Below are 20,316 nucleotides of genomic sequence, written 5' to 3'. Positions count from 1 at the left end.
AAATAATAAAATTAAATAAATTAAATAAATAAATTGATTGATTGTGAAAAAGAGGAAACACCTATACTTATATATTACAACATATTGCAACAAAGCACTTGGCAGTATATGTACAAAATGTTTCAGCATGACTCTTATACAATTGGAAAAAATAATAGAATCAACACGATTATTATTTTTTTCAATAAAATAATAGTCTCTGAAAGACAATACAAGGTGTTCAATGTGAAAAAAATCTACAAATTAATTTTATTATCTTTCAATCAGGATAACAAATTCATTTTAACTATGCTATTTTCTTTTTTTATAATGCTAATGTTTAATTAGAATTTTTAAATTAAATTTTAAAATGGCGTTTCATGAATGTATAATAACATGATAATAAATTTGATATGATTTTGAAAGGAAATTTTTTATTAGCACTGCACTTTGATTTTAAATTAAATATTAAGAATTAGAGTTCAAGTAAAAAATCTTAATATTGCCTAATTTATGACGAAAGTTAACAAACGATCAAAACGAATAAAATTTAATATTAAGGGTATTTAAGGGTTTTAAATATAATGCTTAACAGAAAGAACATACATATACACACGGGATGTCCCGAAATTCGAGGATAACAAGACAGACAATTTTAGTTTCATCTATTTTTCTTTATAGTAATAGCATTGACATTAATCAATGTGATAATTTCAAGTGTTCTATTTTTCACACATACATGTATGTATGTATAAAAAACTAGTGTAATTTAGATAGATTGAAATCAAATATTTTTTGTTCCTCTAAAAGTCTAGACACTGCGTGTTTTGTTTCCGATATCTTTGCATATCAAGGAATGCAAACGTTGACACAGACGAATAGTAATATCAGACTTCTCGGAGAGTCCTATTCGTGCTGAAATATCAAGCAATGTATTGCACATATCACACAGATTGTTACATAATGATAAAGGAAGTATAAAATAGTGCATTTAATAATAATAAGATAATAATAAGAAAAATACACGCACAAAATTAATAATAAGTAAACCGGATTATTAAATCAAGCAATGGCGGATTCGAGACGATCAGTAAATCATTGATATTTATACAAATCCGAATCTTATTACAATCACACTCTAGTACAATCTCTGCTCTCGTTAATAATAATACAAAAGGGCATGCAGCTGACGCTTTTTTCTTCAAGCAGCCGAATACACGCAAACAGAAGAGCCGAATAAAAACTTGTTAACATTCGTCCTTAACATTCGTTATGTGTTATATAATTGACAGAAAAAAGGAAAGTGAAAGAAAAAAAATAAGATTTCTTTGCAAAAACAATAACTCGTTCTTGCTCCATTTCCTTCCCTTTTCTTCCCTCCACGCAGCACAACCAACATAAAGAGTAATAAAACAATGTATCTAACAATTATATGCAGTGCGAGAAGGAAAGTAAGTCCATAATCGTTAATTTACTCTAATTATCTAAATCGCATCTAAGGTAGATTCTACGAATTATGGAATTATTATTATTACATTCTTACACAGAATTCGTCAATTCTCAACAAAGTGGTCGCATCTCACTTTTGGTAGATTTCAATTCTTATTTGAGATCGCGGAAAAAATTTCGATTCGATGCAAATCAATTTTTCGCACGTGCACACACATACTTACATATTCGCGATAAAATATTTTCGTCAACTACGATTACTAGATACGCTTCGAGTTCACTCTTAATGTCTATGAGAGAGATTGGCTCTTACGAGAAGAAATTCACATACAATATTAAAAATCGGCGTCCATTTTTTCTCATCTCATATCGATTATGATGGTGTCGCTTATATATTTAAGCATATGACGACGATAAAACTGATTAAATCCTTCTCTCTTTCTAAGCGAGACTCAAAAAGAAATAACAATAATGCTTCGTTTATAATATATAATAACTCATATACGCTATATACGCTATAACTATGACAGCCTATGTAAACACATTAACTATTCCATATTATTACCTACATTATACGCGAAAAAAATTTATGCGGAAACATCCAGCATTTCCTTTATTACTATATCTTAGGACTTAATTTTCTGATTATAATTGTGTTACATTCAAAAGGGGATCATCTAATCGTTTTAAGGCGCTACGTTTGCGACACTGGGATAGCGAAATACTTAGGTCGAATACACACACATATACACACGCAAACTTCTAAATTCGTAACGATGCGTCATTATTCGCGTTCTTACTCTATTCTCCTTTTCTTTCTTCTTTCTTTTCTTTCTTCTCACTTCCTTCCCCTTCTTCACTCCTGTTTTCCCTCGCTCTTTTTTTCTCACACCTTATTCACTTTTCTCCGTCTTCTGCTAATAAATTAGCTAACATCTGGACAGAAGCTATATAACAGTAATAAATGAAAATGACTCGATCAATAATTCATTAAAATAATTTCTATTAACAATAAAAATAATATTGCTAACAAATGAATTCCATAAGTTTATACATAAAATTTTCTAGTTATTTTTCTTATTATAATAAATATGGCTCGCGAAGCATATTCAGTAAAATTTAGCTACGTTTTAATTGCAAAAATTTACACTGAGCCTTAACTAGACATAACAAATATCAACGTTAGTAATTTCCTTAACTTTGGTTCCATTAATTTCGATACATTTTCACATTTATTTCTTCATAAACATAGGATTTTCCGTAATCTTTGTTTCCTAAAAATTTGTTATTCGTATATCCGAGATATTTATTCCTCATATATTTCAAAATTAACGAGATTCTATTATATCAATATAATTCAATACATATACAATGCACGAATAAGACGAAGATGCAAAACATTATGTATGATAATCAGAGAATTTTGTACGAAAATGTTTAACGAATAATTTAATTAAAGCTAGACATCACTTCTCGTTTAGTTTAATATAAATTCAAAATCAACTTACATAATGTATTATGGAGACACAATGAGATTTTCCAAATACATTAATTAGTTTATCTCGAGACGTTTAAAGCGAAAAGAAAAAATTGTAAAAACATTTTACTTTAATAGAATTAAAAATTTATAAATTCATAAACAAATATTAAATTAACACGAAACTTGAACGTACAAATATATTCCCGAAAACAAATATATAGTATGTATACATATGTCGAGATTGAATATGAGATGAAAATTTAAAAACAAACTTAACAGAAAACACATTTCGTTGAATGCGTTTTGAAAGTCGCTTTAAAACTCCAAATTGCTTGCTCAAGGTGCTTGACATACATACACACACATGTTCATCTTAAATATTCTTACATCTATATAGGAGCTTAATATTATCGCACAGTAAACGTTTCGCATTTTATTTAATTAATGAGCAATATGGACATTTTTTTAAACTTTACTGTTATGAGCAAAGTCACATAAAATAAGCGCTAACATTCGTATAATTGGACGGACTACAGGATAAATCAGTAAATGTAAAACTGACATTACCTCAGGCCGTATAAAAAAACCAACTTCCAAATTCTGCGATAATAGACAAAAAGAGACTTTTTAAATATAGATATTTTATTCTACTAATAAATAGAATCTTTCATGCCATTAATCAGTAATATTATACATACACGTATACGTAAGCATACATGTCTCTCTCTCTCTCTCTCTCTTTCTCTCTGTGTGTGTGTGTGTGTGTGTGTGTATATATATATATATATATATATACGTACACAGAATATTTTAGATCTCTCTTCTATTAAGATTTAGAAAAAATTTCTGTCGTCATTTAGAGGTGAAAATATTAATATCTAAATATAGAAACTCTGATAATTTGTAATAAACCCAGGAAAAACTTATATATAACTATGTATCAAAAATATAATCAAAAATTTTAATATATTTATATACGGATTATGAGAGAAGTAATTTTTTTCACTTTTATAAATTTTTCAAAAAAATAAAATATGATTAAAATAGCCATGTTCTTTTTCTTTTATGTACCCTTTGTCTGCTTATATAAGAAGAATATTAAGAATAATTGAAAAATAATTAAAGGAATAATGTTCATATTTTTTTTAGAAGAAATAGTTTGTCATTACAATATTCCATATATAATTATATAATTTATATATATCTACAATTTATAATTATATATACATATAGAATATTGTATAATTTTGTAATAAATCTTTACAGTACTATACTTTTTCTTAATAACTTTGATATATAATTCGGAAGAATCTCTACGAGATTGTGTAATATTTTTAACTATCGTTCCTTGTTTATTAAAATGTCATTAACAAAAGTTCATGCAAAAAATTCAAATAATGAAAAATTCAAATTGGATGCAACTAACATACGTGTTATCACGGACCTCACTTCGCGGGAACAATTGCAAATTCACATGTGGAACCGTATAATTATATGCTAAGAGCATTGATATGAATTAAGCTTTTTCGCACAAAAAGTTGAAAAATTGTACGAAATCGTACACTCATTTCGAAATTCCGATCTGAAGAAATTCTTAGCGACTTTCACAAAAATTGTTAAATTATTTTTCAATTACTTTTTATTTACTTTTCATTATTCTTATTATTTTTGCTCTATAATAGTTAGAAAATGGAGAACAAAAACATTATTTTCTCGCACATAATTAATCTATCAAATACTATGATGATGATAATAATGGTAGCAGTTTAAAAGTCTAAAAGTTTTATAAATTATGACCTGAACATTTTGATATTAAAATTTTTAATTACCTCCAAGTGACTTCAAAAAATTATTAGTAAATGGCGCGATATACTTGAGAGATTCTATGCATATCTAGTACGCATTTTTTTCACCTAACGTTCCATATTCTTCTTGAATTTTAAAATAGAATGTCGAGTACTCTAAAAAAACTGAAAATAACTTTCATAAAAAAAGAAAAAAAAATAGATAAAACGCATTACTGTACTGTTCGCTTTTTTTTGATACCATGCGAATTTTGTTTGAAATACAATGAAGTTTACATAATTTAAGATGATTAAGTTAGATGATTCATCTTATGTAACCGATCGATCTTAGAACGATCATCCAGCATGATCTTCTCGAGAACGGTTGACAATAGGAAAAAATAACACAAAAGAAAAATAATGTAACAATGACCTTTCTAAATTCCCTTTTTTCTTAAGCGTTATGATGTATCGAAAAAGTGCAATTACACCTCTTTTAATGAAATCAGTCGAATTTATACAAACCAATTTTTTTATATGTGTATAAAAGTTCGAAAAATAATCTTTACGAAAGACAACTTTAGACTTTTTATTCTATATTTTAAAAAATGCTGGGATGTTTCACCGTGATATAAATGATATTTTTTACATTCATCATTTTATTATAGTTTTTATAACAGAATACCTGATGTTATTATAAAAACCATAATAAATATATGATGTAAAATCTTAAATAAAAGGTGAAAAGGATTTTAAATATCTTGCAAAACCTTTTTATTTTTTCGAACTTTTATACTACTAAATAGCAAATGTTTGTCTGTTAAAACAGAGCAGTATAGAACGCTGGGTAAAGTATGCATCATAGCAATTCACTCAATGTGTGTAATAATGATAATCATTAACAAAATCTATTAATAAATAACCTATTAATCATCAATAAAATCTACTCTGACAATCTAGTTCTATTCATGAGTAGAATCTGCAATCATATTAATTATATAGCTCATTATAAAAATCTAACAATTTCACAAATGTTAGCGCATGCTATTATTAATTACAGAATTAACGATTAATTTTTAGCTGATAGGACACTATCATGCTAACAAAGTTATGATAAAAATTACAGATATGAAATCACCATATAATGTGAACGAGATTGTGTACCTCGCGACAGAGATAAAATATATTTTTTGCAAAGTTGTAAAGCAAGCTTTTTCCCTTTATCATTTTTCTTTTTTGTTTTTTTTCTTTTTGTAGCATTTTGTAGATGTAACAACGAGCAAAGATAAATCAAAGTTCAATTAAGTATAACAGAAATAGCGCTAAATATTCCAATGAAAGCATTTTCTCGATTAAAAAATTGTAATTATACACAATATAATACACATGTACAATATATTACAAATTATACATAAATTAATAAAAACTGATTATAGTATTAAAAATTTAATGAATCACGAATGCATACCAAGCGTCAATCTTCAATATATTTTTGTTGTTTCTATAATATAAAGTATGCAAGATGTTTCCGCAGCGATAAATGTTTGATTTTGCTATGCCACTGAGCAATATCTGTACTATATATATATATATGTATGATTTTTGACGTGTAAATGAAAACGTTTGTTATGCAGTTATATATTTAAGCAGTTACGAGATACTTGAATTATACGAATGTATAAGCACCAATCACATTTCTCTTTTTTGTAATATATGTACTCTTTTAAATTCACTTTAGATCATTTATAAATTATGAAAGAATTTTTTTTGTCTCTCTCTTTTTCTCTTTCAAAGAGACGGAGTTCTCTATTTATGATTACATTTACATACACACTTCTACTAATCTAATTTATTAATATCCATAAAATACTAAATTATTGACTTACATAAAATATTAATATTAGTTTATCTCAGTGTTATAATGACTGATAAACACCGGCGCAAGCATTTACTCGTATTTAAAGTTTGTAGTTGTAAAATGTTACTAAAGATTAGCCGAAAAGTGTATGATGTAATCATTAATTTTATATGTCATAATGCAATACAGAAAATATTCGAATTAGAAATCATATATACAGGATCTCCTATTTAATGGAAACAGCTGTATATCTCCTAAGCTTAACATCATGAAAAAAATAATGCTTTAGACAGAATTTATAGGGTTTCAAGGAAGAAAAAAGTTGATAACTTTTAATTAAGATTCAATGAAACAAAGTTTTCTATTTGATTACATTTCATGCTTTTACTCATCTAGTTTATTAGAATCTATAATAACTATTGATTAACTATTGATTTATATGAAATGTAAATACTAGTTTAGCTCAATGTTATAATAATGCTGAACACTAACATAAGATAACATTTACAAATTGATATAATTTTAACTAAGATTTTTCAAAGTCATGTGAAGATTAATCCAGTTTTTTTAAATGAATACCACATATGAATTTTTTTTGTATAAATCGATTCCTCGCAATATTCGAAAAAAATTATAAAAATTATAGGATGGAATTGAATAATTTAAAAGATATTTTATATATCTTAATTTGGCAGAATTTTATATAAAATTTATAAATATATAAATATATAAATTTTATATAATTTATATAAAATATATTAATTTTATATAAACTATGAACAATATCTCGTAAAATATTCATATTTTTATAAATATCTCGTAAATTATTTATGATTTTACTTATCTTTATGTATACAAAATACTGAGAAGAATTAATTGATGTAAAAAATAGATATTATATTTTTAAGAAAAAAACGTGCAATTTGCAATAAGCAATTATATATTTTTCTTTCACATGACCTTAAAAAACTATTACTGTAACTAATTACTGTAACTAAAAATTAAGATTATCAACTTTTTTGCCCCTTAAAACCCTATAAATTTCGTCTGAAACATTTCTTTGTATGATGTTAAATTTAAGATACACAACTGTTTCCATAAAAAGGGCACTCTGTATATAAAATACATAGAACGTTTCATAACATATGAAACTTATTTCAGCGATGAACGAGATATAAAAATAATAAAAAAAGTTTACATAAATATATGTTCTTTTTATATATTTGATCTTGTTTTCAATTATAGCCAATTTTATATTCCAGTTATGTGTGTGTAGCTGTTTGCATTTATAGAAAGTGCTTAAAATATCTACAATCATGCAAGCTTACAATTGTCATATATATAGTTTTTCAATTTTTCAAAAATTTCAGATTTTTATCAGATTCCTTGATAATTTTGTATATGTATTTTGTTTTGTATATGTTGATATGAATGAGTTTTCAATCCAATGGTGAATTTTTTCATTGTTCTTATGTCTTCCACTCATCAATGAAGTAAGTTCTATTATGAAATACTCTATATAGTAATATAAAAATATTATGTATGTAGACTATGTTTCAAATATTATCACAAATTATAGATTTAACATATTATAGACAAATATAGAAACAATATAGAAACAAATTTAACGAAAAAATTATTGAATACGTTGTATTCATTCATCCGCATTTGTAATTCTATACACATCATACATATATACATACATACATACACAAACACACACACACACAAACACAAACACACACACACGCACACGCACGCACGCACACGCACGCACGCACGCACACACCACACCACACACACACACATATATACACACACACCAAATGCAGAAAATATATTTCATAGAATAAAAAAAATATATATTTCTTGCACTTGGTGCAATCAAACTATATGTACACAAATAGATAAATAAAATATATTAATTCATGAGTACATTCGTTTTGTTAATGAATATATTACCGCTTTGTAATCTCACAATTGTGCGCAACGGAATCATCTTGTATATTACATAAACCATCGCAACAAAATAGTGTCATATATTTTCTTCATTTCTTCTCCTTCTCTCTTTCTCTCTCTCTAAAAATAAACACTCTATTCCACGTACACGGGATGTTATATGCGAGAACTATTGAATATTACATTAACTACACATACACACACGCACATACACACGCACGCACGCACGCGCGCACACACACACACACACACACACACACACACACACGTGTTAATATTTAAATATAAATATAAATGAGATCGTGTAAATACTGTAGCCCGAAGCATAAAATCACTCCAATCATCTAATCGTTAAAGAGCAACTTTAATAGCAGTTTTGTGATTTCAAGTTAGTAATATTATTTTGAGTTTTTGTTTGGACAATTAAAATAATTTATCTCTTATCTGTGTATTATTTGTTGAAAGGTTTTTGTATGTGGTATATCTTGTATAACAAACAGATATATTTTATGGAAATAGAATAAAACCTCTCGGAAATATATATCAGTATTTTAATTGCTTTCAGGTATTTTTATTTGACGGAAGCCTATAGGTTTGAATATAGAAATTCCATAAAGCTATAAATTCAAAACCAGTGATCTTTTATTCTTTTCCTCCTTGCTTTTTTGAATTTCTTTCTCTTTGTTTTTGATTAGTCTCTTATCTCTCATATGATCATTAGCGTCTCATAGCTATTAGATTTAAATCCTGCGAGGGATAACTTACTTCTCATTTGATTAACACACAGGTAATCCAAAACTCCCAGCTACAAGCGGCCGACATTTCGTTAAATTTATTCGGAAAATGCGGAATTAATTGTTCTTCTTCTCTCTTCCTGACGCAGCGCTGCTTTCATGCGTGCTCGAATAAGCGTTATCGCCAAAGTCGGCCTTGTATCTTTTGAGCATCTTTTTACCATCTTGATGAACCTCTATATTGCCTTTACCAGTACTTTTTTGCTCGACAGTAAATGGCTTATGCGATAGTGACCCAATAATAGATTTTTCACTGGTTTGATAATGTCTCTGATCTAAGTTCTTCGGTAAATTCGTGACACTGGTTATTTGCTGCGTGCTTGATTGTGAAACACTTGATTGAACATTTTCCTCTTTTTTATTGTATTGCGATATTTTACTGCCGGTGACAGCTTTACTTTGACGTTCGTTGCTCTGAGCTTTTTCCGCGGACTGATCACTGCTACAAGACATCGCAGACTGCTTTTCGCTTTTTTCTGGATCGATTTCTTTCGATGATGAGTAGTCATCGCTCTTAGTGCCTGTCGGCGAGTCCTTTTCTTCGGCTATTCGCGGTAATTGCGTGCTACCACAGGAATTTGACATACCTACATTCCCTAAATTAATGGATATGCTATGAGTTAATTTGGAATAATCTGCCTTCTGCTCGCTTGGTACTTTCTTCTCGCCCTTTGCGCCTTCATTGCCTTCCTTGAAATTATCACTCGATTCGTCCGATGTTTCGTTGTTGTTGTGAGACGATTGCGCGATAGTCACGCGTGGAGTTACCTTCACCACAGTATTCGCTAACGGCGATATCGACGTTTTGTTCTCCGCTGAGCGCGGGTGAAGTCGATCAGGGCTGAGCGCTCGTCGAAGTAACGGTGAACCTGGCTCAGCAGACTTGGGACGACCGTATCCTTTTTTCTGACTATTCGGTGTCGATAAACATGCTCCTGGAGAGAGGGCAATAAAATCATTAAGACACATTATTTTTACTCAATGGAAAAATCAAACATACTATTAATGATATCTCTTATACAGAGTGTTCAAAAACTAATTATACACCCATTTCATTTATTGAAAAAAAAACTTATCAAACATTATTAGCAAATCTTTCTTTACAAAAAATATTGGAAATGGAATCTCCATGAGCATGTAAACAACTCTTAATTCGTCTAATTTTGTTATCGAAAATTTTCAATTCTTCTGATGATATTTATCTGATAAAATCTCTAAGCAGTTTCAAGATTTTACACTCTTATATTATTAATTAAATAGTAACAGGTGTATAACAACTTTCTAAACACCCTGTATGTTTACTTTTAACACCTCGATTACTATAAAACGCACTGAAACTTATATGGTTGACAATGTTATTATACATATTTAATCTGCACTTATATATTCATCATTCATATAATATGAATTAAATAAAAGATATATATTCTATCCATATTTGGACGCCATAAAAAATTATAAAAGTGTGATTCACACAATCGCTACGATATAGTCAGAATGTAATTAAAAATTGTGTAATTATTATTTATATTTTTAATACCTGGACTATACGACTGCGTAGTGTTGGAACTACCCGGTTGATGGCCCGTAGGAAATGCTAAGGGGCTTGGGCTTCTTGTCGGACTAGCAGGTATTGGTGATGGACTTGGCGTCCTAGCTAACGGCGACAAAGGTATATGACCTACGGATTTTCTGCGATTTGGCGAATGAATATTCTTCGCGGCTGTGTGCAACTTGTGTTTGAGACCGTGAAGCGTGCTCGGACGCTGGTAATGCGACTGGTTCGAGATGCCCGACAGATTGCCCGCGGACGTATTAGAGCCTGGGGATGAGGAAGAGTTCGGGCTCGAACATGGACTCGTGTTTCCGGTAGAATGATAAGAGTCCGAGCTAATACGACTCGTCGGCGGAGACGGACTGCAAACGGATTTTGAACATGTCGTAAAGTACGATGACGCTTCTTGCGAGCGAGTGAACGACTGAAACGATCGACTAGGCGTAACCATAGAGGGTGAGCAGATACCAGCGGCCATCTGAAATTTCAGATAAGATATTCCTGATTAATAATGCGAAAAATTCCAAAATTTCCCTCGTCATCTTTCCTTTATCAACGAGTCGATTAAATCTGCCCCACTGATGATAATATGATAATTTTACCTATTACTTAACAATAACTGGCAATTATGAGTGTTGTATAAAGTCTTGTAAACGCAATAAAGATTATTTGCCAAGTGTGGATTAGCCATTCGAAAGCTGTGTAATCACAGAAGAAATACATGTTGTTTAACAAAATAACAACAAAAACGATATCAGCGAGAAGATCGACGGAAAAGCCCAACAAATGTATAAAAAATCATACCATAAGTGGAGGTTTGCTGTCGCTGGACAAAATGGGTGCTGACAATGGACAACTGATAGTTAACGGCTGCAAAAGAAAATGCACTTAACGTAATTGCGTGTTTGCGCGTGTGTGTATATGTGTGTGTATATATATATAGTGCTACACATATATGTATATGCTAGTGTGCTTTAAAACTTTGTTTTTGTTTGCAATAGCATGTAGAGAGAATAAATGTGTACGCATCTTGCTGTGCAAAATTAATATTAACATCAAAAATATATTAAACATATTGCGCTCACTTGTATATGACAATAAGTGAGTTTCATTAAAATATAGATATTGTGAAACATCATAAGATAGCATTTAGCATCAATGCCATTAACGAAAATGCGAAAATTCCCCCCAGTATACCTGTTGCATCTCTACGCTCGCTCGTTTGGAGCTTATCCTTTTGAACAGCGACGTTTTCCGTTTCTTGTCCGAGTGATCCCGCTTTTGCTTTCGTTGTTTGTGTAGCGTCCGGCGCGCCAGTTTACTCTGAGCGAGATCGCGTTTTCTACCACCTGTTTTGATACTAGTATTCTCCAACGGTGTACTACGTAACGTCACATGATCACCGCCGCTTAACATCAATTGCAGAACTTGAGTATGATACAGACCCTGTACTGCTTCACCATTTATGTGTGTTATCAGATCGCCCGGTCTCAAACCAGCTTCGAATGCCGGGCTGGATTGCTCGACTTCCTAAGAAAAGGCAATAACAAAACAAAGATTAAAATAAAGAAATAAAACAAAGATTGAACAGAAAAAATAAAAAAATATATTTAACATAAACAAAATAAAAGCGAAATATATAAAAATAAAATATATTAGAGATATAAAAATACATATAGGGATAAAATGCAACATCATAATAATAGTACTCAAATAACAATTTAATATATATTGAAATATAAAAATATAATCAAAAATTAAATAACAGAATAAATAATAGCATTGTAGAGTTGTATATATAAGTTGATCCGGTATAATTTCAAGGATAAAATATAAACGATAATCAGTAAGTTTTGTATAATAAGAACAATGAATTTTTATAATTAATAATTAATGTAGTGTTTATAGTATACTTATAACGTTTTTTTCATATTAATAAAAAATTATTTAATATTGAGTTGTAACTTGCCATTACTAGATGATGCATAGTGTAGAAATCGCTGTCACCGTAATACACCCTGATGGTGTGTACAGTAAAGCCAAAACCACATGGACCTCGACGAATGATAATAGGTGGTTTTAAACTAGTCACGAGAGGGCTCAGCTCACGGCATGGAGAGGTATCCCTCGAAGACGCGGTTGACGATCCACCAGGCGATTCGATAGGTTGAGCGTTCAGTGGTGCGTCGTCTAAAAGAACATATATTTCAAATAAAAAAATCATATTTTATATTGCTTTGCACATGCATATATATATATATATATTAGACTTTGCCTGTATGTTTCTAATATATATATATATATATTAGAAACATACAGGCAAAGTCACTAGTCGGAATCACTAATGAAAGCCCACTGGTCGAGGCGGATTTTATAACGGAGCGAGATTTTTGTCGGGCAGATGGTAACATCGGTACAATACTGAAGGACTCGAAAGAATCAGTACTGGAGTTATGTTTGCTCTCCTCTGCTGCATCTTTATTCGCCGCTGCGAGATCCAACCTATAATAAAAAGTTATTGTTTTTTATTAATATTAGATGCAATATAATTGTCTATTAAACTAGATGAATCGTGAATATATACACATACATGTATGAGGGTAGTTTTACACACAAATTAAAGTTATAAATTAAAAATGAGAATTATGTATATATATATATATAAAATTTAATATGTGTGAAATAAAATTATAAAGTGTATATAAATTAAAGTTATAAGCTAAAAATGTGTATGAGAGTTGAAACTAATAGAAGAGAGTAAACTAGAATTGTATTATTGCGAGAATGTGGCTGAATGACTCACATGTGTTCATCATCAATGGATATACTGAACCTGGGCAGCTTATCACGAGAGTGCGTGTGTCGTTTTCTCTGGATCTGAGGACTAATATCTTCAGACTCGGTTTGCGAGGAATCGGGCGTGCTCAAGTTAATCGATGCTCCTTCCGCTTGAGTGCCTTTAACAATTGTAAGCTGAGACTCGTTGCTCGATGAAGTCGTACAGGATGACGACATTATGTTTAATTTGTCGGCTTTTTGATTTTCGGCGTAAGAATTGCTCTTTACGGATAAGAGGGGCGTCCGATGCTTCTCGGACGATTGTGTGGATTGAGGATCGGCCAGTTTGGATGGCGGTGGCGTGACCAATGATGAATTTGATCCAAGAGATAATTGCGCGAACGTGCCTTCAAGTTCGGTGCGGAACAATTGTTTTTTAGAAACGTCCACGTCTGCGTCAGGATTAAGCTGGGGCGGGCGTGTCTGCGAGATCTTACGCGATTGAGGCGAATAAGAGGAGAACGATCCGAATAAAGGAGAATCGTCGGTGTCGTCTGTGTCATCACCCAAGTCATGATTATATCTGTCCATACGAGCTGAAATATTACAAAAAAAAACATATAATTAGCAATGTGCAATTAATATTATAATGATATGTCTCTAAATACTTACTGTCGAAATAGCTTGTATCCTCATCATTAATTAACTGCGGCACAAACTCGGCTTTCTGTCTAAGTAAACTATTCCAGTTTACTCCATAAAAATATGGATGCTCCTTGACTTCATGCGACCCACCAGTCCCCAATCGATCTCTAGGATTCTGGTGGAGAAGTGCCGTTATAATGTCTTTTCCCTCGGGTTGAACAGGCCAGTCATCTTCGTTCGGCCATTCAATATCATCTAGGAATTATAACTTGAATTATCTATCGCGATATTTATACTTATGAAAAAATATATCCAAATGCATTTCAGTTTATCAATTTTAAATATTCAATATTCAATATCAAATTATCAATAATTGAAAAAAATTACCATTTACTGTGTGAGCAAATAATTCTTCAGGTGTTTCGCCAAAAAACGGAACACAACCGATCAGAAATTCATACAATATGATACCCATGGACCACCAATCGACTGGTTTACCATAACCCTGGCGTAATATAACTTCTGGAGCGATGTACTCCGGTGTACCAAATACTTGCTTGTCCGAAAACTGTCGCGTGTCTCGATCGATATAGCCCTCATAGAGATTTGTTGCCACTGGAATTATACATGAACGATCATTTAATTTGTTTTTACTTACGTTATATGATTGAAGTATTTTTTCACACTTACAGGACATTAAACCCATTTTACTAAGGCCAAAGTCAGTAAGCTTAATGTGTCCCAGGGCAGTGATAAGCAAACTATTAAAAAAAAATAATTCATTATCACCTGTATTTTTTAGTATTCAATATATCTTTTTATCAGTTTTTTATGCAATGATATCTTACTTATCAGGCTTTAAATCCCGATGTACAATGCCATAACTGTGTAAATATTCGACAGCCAAAACAGTCTCTGCAAAATAAAATCTTGCCATATCTGGTGGCAGTGGACCAATATTTTTTAAAAGATTCGCACAATCTCCTCCTTCTACATATTCCATTACTAAGCATAAATGTTTCTGAAAAAAAGCATTTTTTAATAATTTAGAATATATTATGAGATACTATTATATTGTGAAATATTAATAATAAAATCTGTGCGTACCTTAGTTTCGAAACTACAGTACATAGAAACTACAAATGGATTATCTGTAAAGCTCATTATGTCTCTTTCGGCAAACACTTGTTCTACTTGATTTCGTAACATTAAGTTATTTTTATTAATTTTTTTCATGGCAAATCTTTGTCGAGTGATCTTTTCTTTAACTAAATAGACTGCACCATAGGCGCCATTACTAATAAGTTTCAATACTTCATAGTCATTTTCGCATGGAATGCGCTGACACTTATCATCATCTTTATTTGGACTCGATGTTACTTGCAGATTACTGTCGCTAGAACTTGCAGAATCTTCCAATTTATTCAAATCTTCCTGCAATTCTACAAAAGATTCAATATTTCAATAATAGCTTATACTTATAAATGTATTATATTTTAAAAATAGCAAAAAGTATATACCAGATATAGGATCTCTGTTTAAGGAGAGTTTAGTAATAATGTATTGAGGAATATCAGTTTTTATTCCTGCATTGACTTTAGCTTGACCCTCTGCTTGTTCAAGCAGATGATAGAATTCTTCGGGATCGAATTCCAAACATTCTAGTAAACGAGCTGGTCGCGATATAACTAATAAAAGTTTTTTTATTAATCCTGTTAATCTCGTTGCAGCCTCCAAAGATTTATCCTTTGTCTGCAAGAAAGAAAGAAACGAAGTAGTTATAAATATGTCTTAATAAAATCACACAATCTATATTTTATATACATACTTCCATTAAAAGATGTTCCAGATTTTCGCTCATCTCGTAAAAGTATCTCGTTGTAATTAATTTTTCCTGAGATTTTTGTAAGCAGTCTCTGGCCATTTCGATTACTTGGTGATGTACAAAACGTAAAATTGGTAATGAATCTTGCGTCATATTAGCCACTACTTCATATTCATCTATCTCTTTATTCTCATTAATAAAATTAGTCAGTCGTTCTTCCATTTGTTGTGTTGCCTAAAAATGTAATTATTGCGATTGATATAATACTATATAACAAAAACTTTTAGTCAATGATTAATAGTACCTTTGGAAATCTTTCTTTATATAAGGTATTCATCATAACAATTTCACTATCAAGAACAGGTGATCGACTTGGACTACTGCAATTGTACAAAAATTATGAACAATTAATACATTTGTATCCAATTTACTTTTAGTCAATCAAGAATTATCGAATAACTATTATAAATATATTGAAAAATTATATCGTATATGCATAAGAAAAATTTTCCAAGTGATATACCTCAAACTTCGAGAACGTGGGCGATGTAAAGGCGATCGACAGCCCTCTTCTTCAAGGCTAAGAGACGCGCTGCCTGGAATACTAGATATGCTAGAACCAGGGAAGCCCGGATGTGAAGAGCATGGTGTCCCAGGCTTGGAAAAATGGCAAGACAACATACGCAATTCGTCCTTAGTTGGAACATTTGGCAGTTGATGCAAACGTTCTTGGCTCGAATATTGTGACTGATAGAATACAAATGACGTATTATGATTAGCGATTAGCGCGAACAGCATGCCCAATGCATACCAATCAACCATACCGAAACATTACTGGAACCAGGTGTTGTTCCATAGCCACTGGATGGCAAACTAGCAACTGACCATCTTCTACCATCGCCAGTTCCTGTAGCACCTCCGCCAATTCTTAAATATGTCGTAATATTTATTTAATAATAACTTTTTACAAAATTTGTACAAATTAAAGAATTAAAAAAACTCAATATAAAATTATAAAACCCATAAAACCTTGATACTTGTGTTATATAAAAAAAACTTACAAGCATTTCTTTATTAAACTCTTATATTTCTTCATGGACTTTGCATAATAAAGTTTTTGTATCACCATTTTTTTTTTCTATTTATAACACGCAAAAGTTATATCATTTACAGTGATGACACCTTACCTTGAGCAATCAGATCAAACTAATTTAAATGTCCTGAGACAAACAGTAAAGTGTGAAATAAGTACCTTTTAATTGGAGCAAAAGCAAAGTGTGGACTGGATGACATCCTAGGACTCTCTAGGGGACTGCCTACAATCGGGACGAATGCTATATCGGGAAATAAGCAGTAGAAAAAATTAACTTGCTATTGTCAGTAAATAATCAAGTAAAAATATAAGAAGATAATGTTTCCTAGTATAAATATAAGCAAAATTTATAATTATATGCCAGGATTGCAGAATTTCTTGAAATTCTAATTTATATTAAGGATACTATATATGTAAGGATAAAAAGTTTTTTTATGTATTCTAAACTAACAAAATCAAATGTATTGTGTATATGTATTTAAAATATTGCTAATCTTTTAAATTTGATCAGAAAGGTATAATTTGAAAAAAAAAATAGAAACAATCATTAATAGAAATTATATACCTGATAAAGGTGAATGGCAACGTGGTAAAGTAGGTGATGTGGTTGAAATTAAAGATTTGCGATGAGCAGCTTTAGCAGCACGACGAGGAATGTTGAAGTCACGCTGGAAAAATATTATCACCAAGTATATAAATAAATCATCTTGTCTAATTGACTATTCAATATATACTAACCACATGAACTGAAAGAGAAGGTGCTGACTTCCCAATTGCAGAATTTCTCATGCGAACAAGATTTGACAACTCTCCGCTAACTAAAATAATATAATTTTAATGTATATATATATGGTAAAATAAATTATTTTGTAGACACACAAAGCAAGGTTTATAGTTAATATGAAATATGGAATCTTTTTTTCTATTTACCAGGCCGAACTGGAGCTTCCTTGCTTTCCACCTTTGATGGGATTGGACGTTTATGCACTTCTGTTTCTATATTACTGGCAGTTTCCTCCGTTTCATTTTGATCAAACACAAGCACTCTAGCAGAGTTGCCGTGTGATCGCAATCGTGGTCTACTTGGTCTATTTTTTGTCTGATCCATGATTTAATTCACTGTGTTTCTATTCGGTAAGCAAAATATACTTTCATGAGTAAAGCAGAAATCAATAAACATTTATGACAAGAGTTACAATAGTCAAAATAATTTCAAATATTCACATAATAATCAGGTAAATTTATTTGTCAAAATAAATAAATCTATTTTTTTTTTCAATTATATTTTCCACAGTTCATTTCTCTCTCTAAAATTGCACATACAATTATTTTGTTTAAAAATGCAAAAACATACAGTTGAAAGACATACAAAGAGATCTATGTAATTCGGAACAATTTCTCGACGATAATCACAAAAAAACTTTGAAATTTACAGAACTAGACAACTGAATACACAATTGCATTCGCGACAACACACCTTTCGGGATGCTTGGTGAAAGGAAGAAGACAACGACAAACGGATACGAAACACCGGAATCCTCTCTCCTTCTCTATCTTACGCTTTCAACACCCTCGAGAGACCCTCCGGATGACAGTCGCTACCGACAAATAGCAATTCAGAGTTGACATTCTCCAAGAATGTCACACGAAGACGCATCGTTAGATGGGACGGTCACGAAGAGAATAAGCGAGGATGAGCCTTGGGACGAACGAACGCTCGTCGAGGTAACGCGATGACGGATAAAGGAGGATCCTCCAAGGAGAGGAGGCAACGAGGACGCGGGGAGGCACGCACTAGGTGTACGCGACGACGACGATCGAAGGGACGCGATTACCGGCCGCCAGAGCCATCTTTTCTAGCAGCGATTCTCATTGTCAGAACTCTCCCAAAATTCGAAAGCGAGCGTCCCTAAAGCGTATCCCCGGGGCTACGTCTCGCATTTCATTCACTGTATCGTACTAGTCGGCGCGAGAGAGATTTTTCAATTAACGGAACGACAGGAGAGAGGCGACTGTGGATCCCGAGGTGATTCATGAGAACGTACACACACACACGCGCAGTTAGACGTACATGTATACATATACGCACATGTACACGTCGCGACGCACGTCACGCATATGTGCAGCTTTTAGCGGGCCCTTTTACAGCTCGCGATGGCGTATATATATGTGTATATACATATATATATATATATATATGATAGTTTGTATGGAGGACCTGTCGCATTTCGCCATTTTATACCTTACGGAAGGTTTTCCTTAGAGAGACTTGTTCCTCTTAATTATTATTCGACATGTAATATTTATATGTGTAATGTATTTTATATATATTTATATGTCATACATGATTTATATATATATGTGTATATATATATATATATGTTAATATATTTTCTTGCACTCAAAATAATACATTATACATATATTGTATGCTCGCGTATCGAAAAGAAATTCTCAAAGCAAGGTTATAAGAATTTAAAATAATTAAAATATAAATTAAGGTATGAAACAAAGTAAACAGAGTGAAAGAAAAGAAGAAACGAAGAGAATATTGATTTTATTCTGAAGATAATTGTATCTTTCACAATCTCCCTCCAATATTATATATATAATTATATATTTTTTTAATAGAAAAATTTTAAATTTAATTTAGAAAATAAATTCGATTTTTTTAAATTTTCTTTTAAACATTTCTCGTTTTTTATCAACTTTAAAAAATTAATCAAGTTCCGAAAGTCTCTCCCAAATAGCCAAATTTTGCATAATGCTCGCTACGAAAATTTCTTCGAAGATTTCTGCAAAAATTTAATAAATAACAAAATAGCAAAAATAATAATAATATTTTAATCGACTTTATTCTATCAACTAGAGTTTCTTTTTTCATTTTATATTTTGCGCCATCTCTATTCTTTGAATAAATGAGCCTCCATATTTTGAACTTAAATCTAAATGAATGAACAAGCTTTACCTGATCATTATCCGATACTTAAATTTCGATGCCGAAAATTATTCACTTTGGAAAATGATTCCTTTTTAATCATTCTTATTATCATTTAGCTCTCATTTTGAATCTTCCAAAAAAATGAGATTTTTGGAAATAGATCTTCACTTGATGTC

The 20,316-nt window shown here is 31.1% G+C and overlaps 1 protein-coding gene across 6 annotated transcripts; it reads right to left on the bottom strand.

Annotated features, from left to right (window-relative positions):
- Window positions 1-955: 955 nt before the first annotated feature.
- Window positions 956-20,310, bottom strand: Dop (microtubule-associated serine/threonine (MAST) protein kinase dop). Of its 6 annotated transcripts, XR_014435573.1 has the most exons (23): window positions 18,677-19,309; window positions 18,130-18,326; window positions 17,938-18,017; window positions 17,765-17,867; window positions 17,359-17,440; window positions 16,931-17,033; window positions 16,630-16,853; window positions 16,411-16,486; window positions 16,110-16,340; window positions 15,802-16,033; window positions 15,389-15,723; window positions 15,130-15,302; window positions 14,972-15,042; window positions 14,669-14,896; window positions 14,309-14,536; window positions 13,662-14,232; window positions 13,176-13,360; window positions 12,824-13,048; window positions 12,056-12,384; window positions 11,663-11,728; window positions 10,844-11,336; window positions 9,275-10,238; window positions 956-2,375 (listed from the first exon to the last, which is right to left on the bottom strand). XR_014435573.1 is itself a non-coding variant. In XM_083081072.1 (22 exons), the coding sequence occupies exons 2-22, from the start codon at window positions 18,305-18,307 to the stop codon at window positions 9,361-9,363; spliced, it is 5,091 nt and encodes a 1,696-aa protein (XP_082937198.1). In that variant the 5' UTR covers window positions 18,308-18,326; window positions 20,168-20,310; the 3' UTR covers window positions 956-9,360. The 6 variants fall into 6 exon arrangements, 5 of the variants coding, with proteins under 5 accessions (XP_082937198.1, XP_082937197.1, XP_082937196.1 ...); XM_083081072.1 differs by lacking the exon at window positions 18,677-19,309 and adding an exon at window positions 20,168-20,310 and having other exon boundaries at window positions 956-10,238; XM_083081071.1 differs by having other exon boundaries at window positions 956-10,238; window positions 18,759-19,310.
- Window positions 20,311-20,316: the final 6 nt, after the last annotated feature.

Source organism: Camponotus vicinus, unplaced genomic scaffold (assembly GCF_025532165.1).
Source record: "Camponotus vicinus isolate PSW18456_S1 unplaced genomic scaffold, iyCamVici1.0 SCAF_11, whole genome shotgun sequence".
In the NCBI taxonomy this organism is placed as follows: Eukaryota; Metazoa; Arthropoda; class Insecta; order Hymenoptera; family Formicidae; genus Camponotus; species Camponotus vicinus.
The sequence above is the reverse complement of the archived record's forward strand: the minus strand, read 5'-3'. Positions and strand labels throughout refer to the sequence as shown.

Coding starts and splice junctions, on each gene's coding strand:
- Dop (XM_083081072.1), bottom strand. CDS start 18,307: ATGGATCAGACAAAAAATAGACCAAGTAGACCACGATTGCGATCACAC. Junction 16,034..16,109: donor TGGAACATCTTTTAATGGAA/GTATGTATATAA, acceptor TCTTTCTTGCAG/ACAAAGGATAAATCTTTGGA. Junction 10,239..10,843: donor TACGCAGTCGTATAGTCCAG/GTATTAAAAATA, acceptor CCCTCTCTCCAG/GAGCATGTTTATCGACACCG.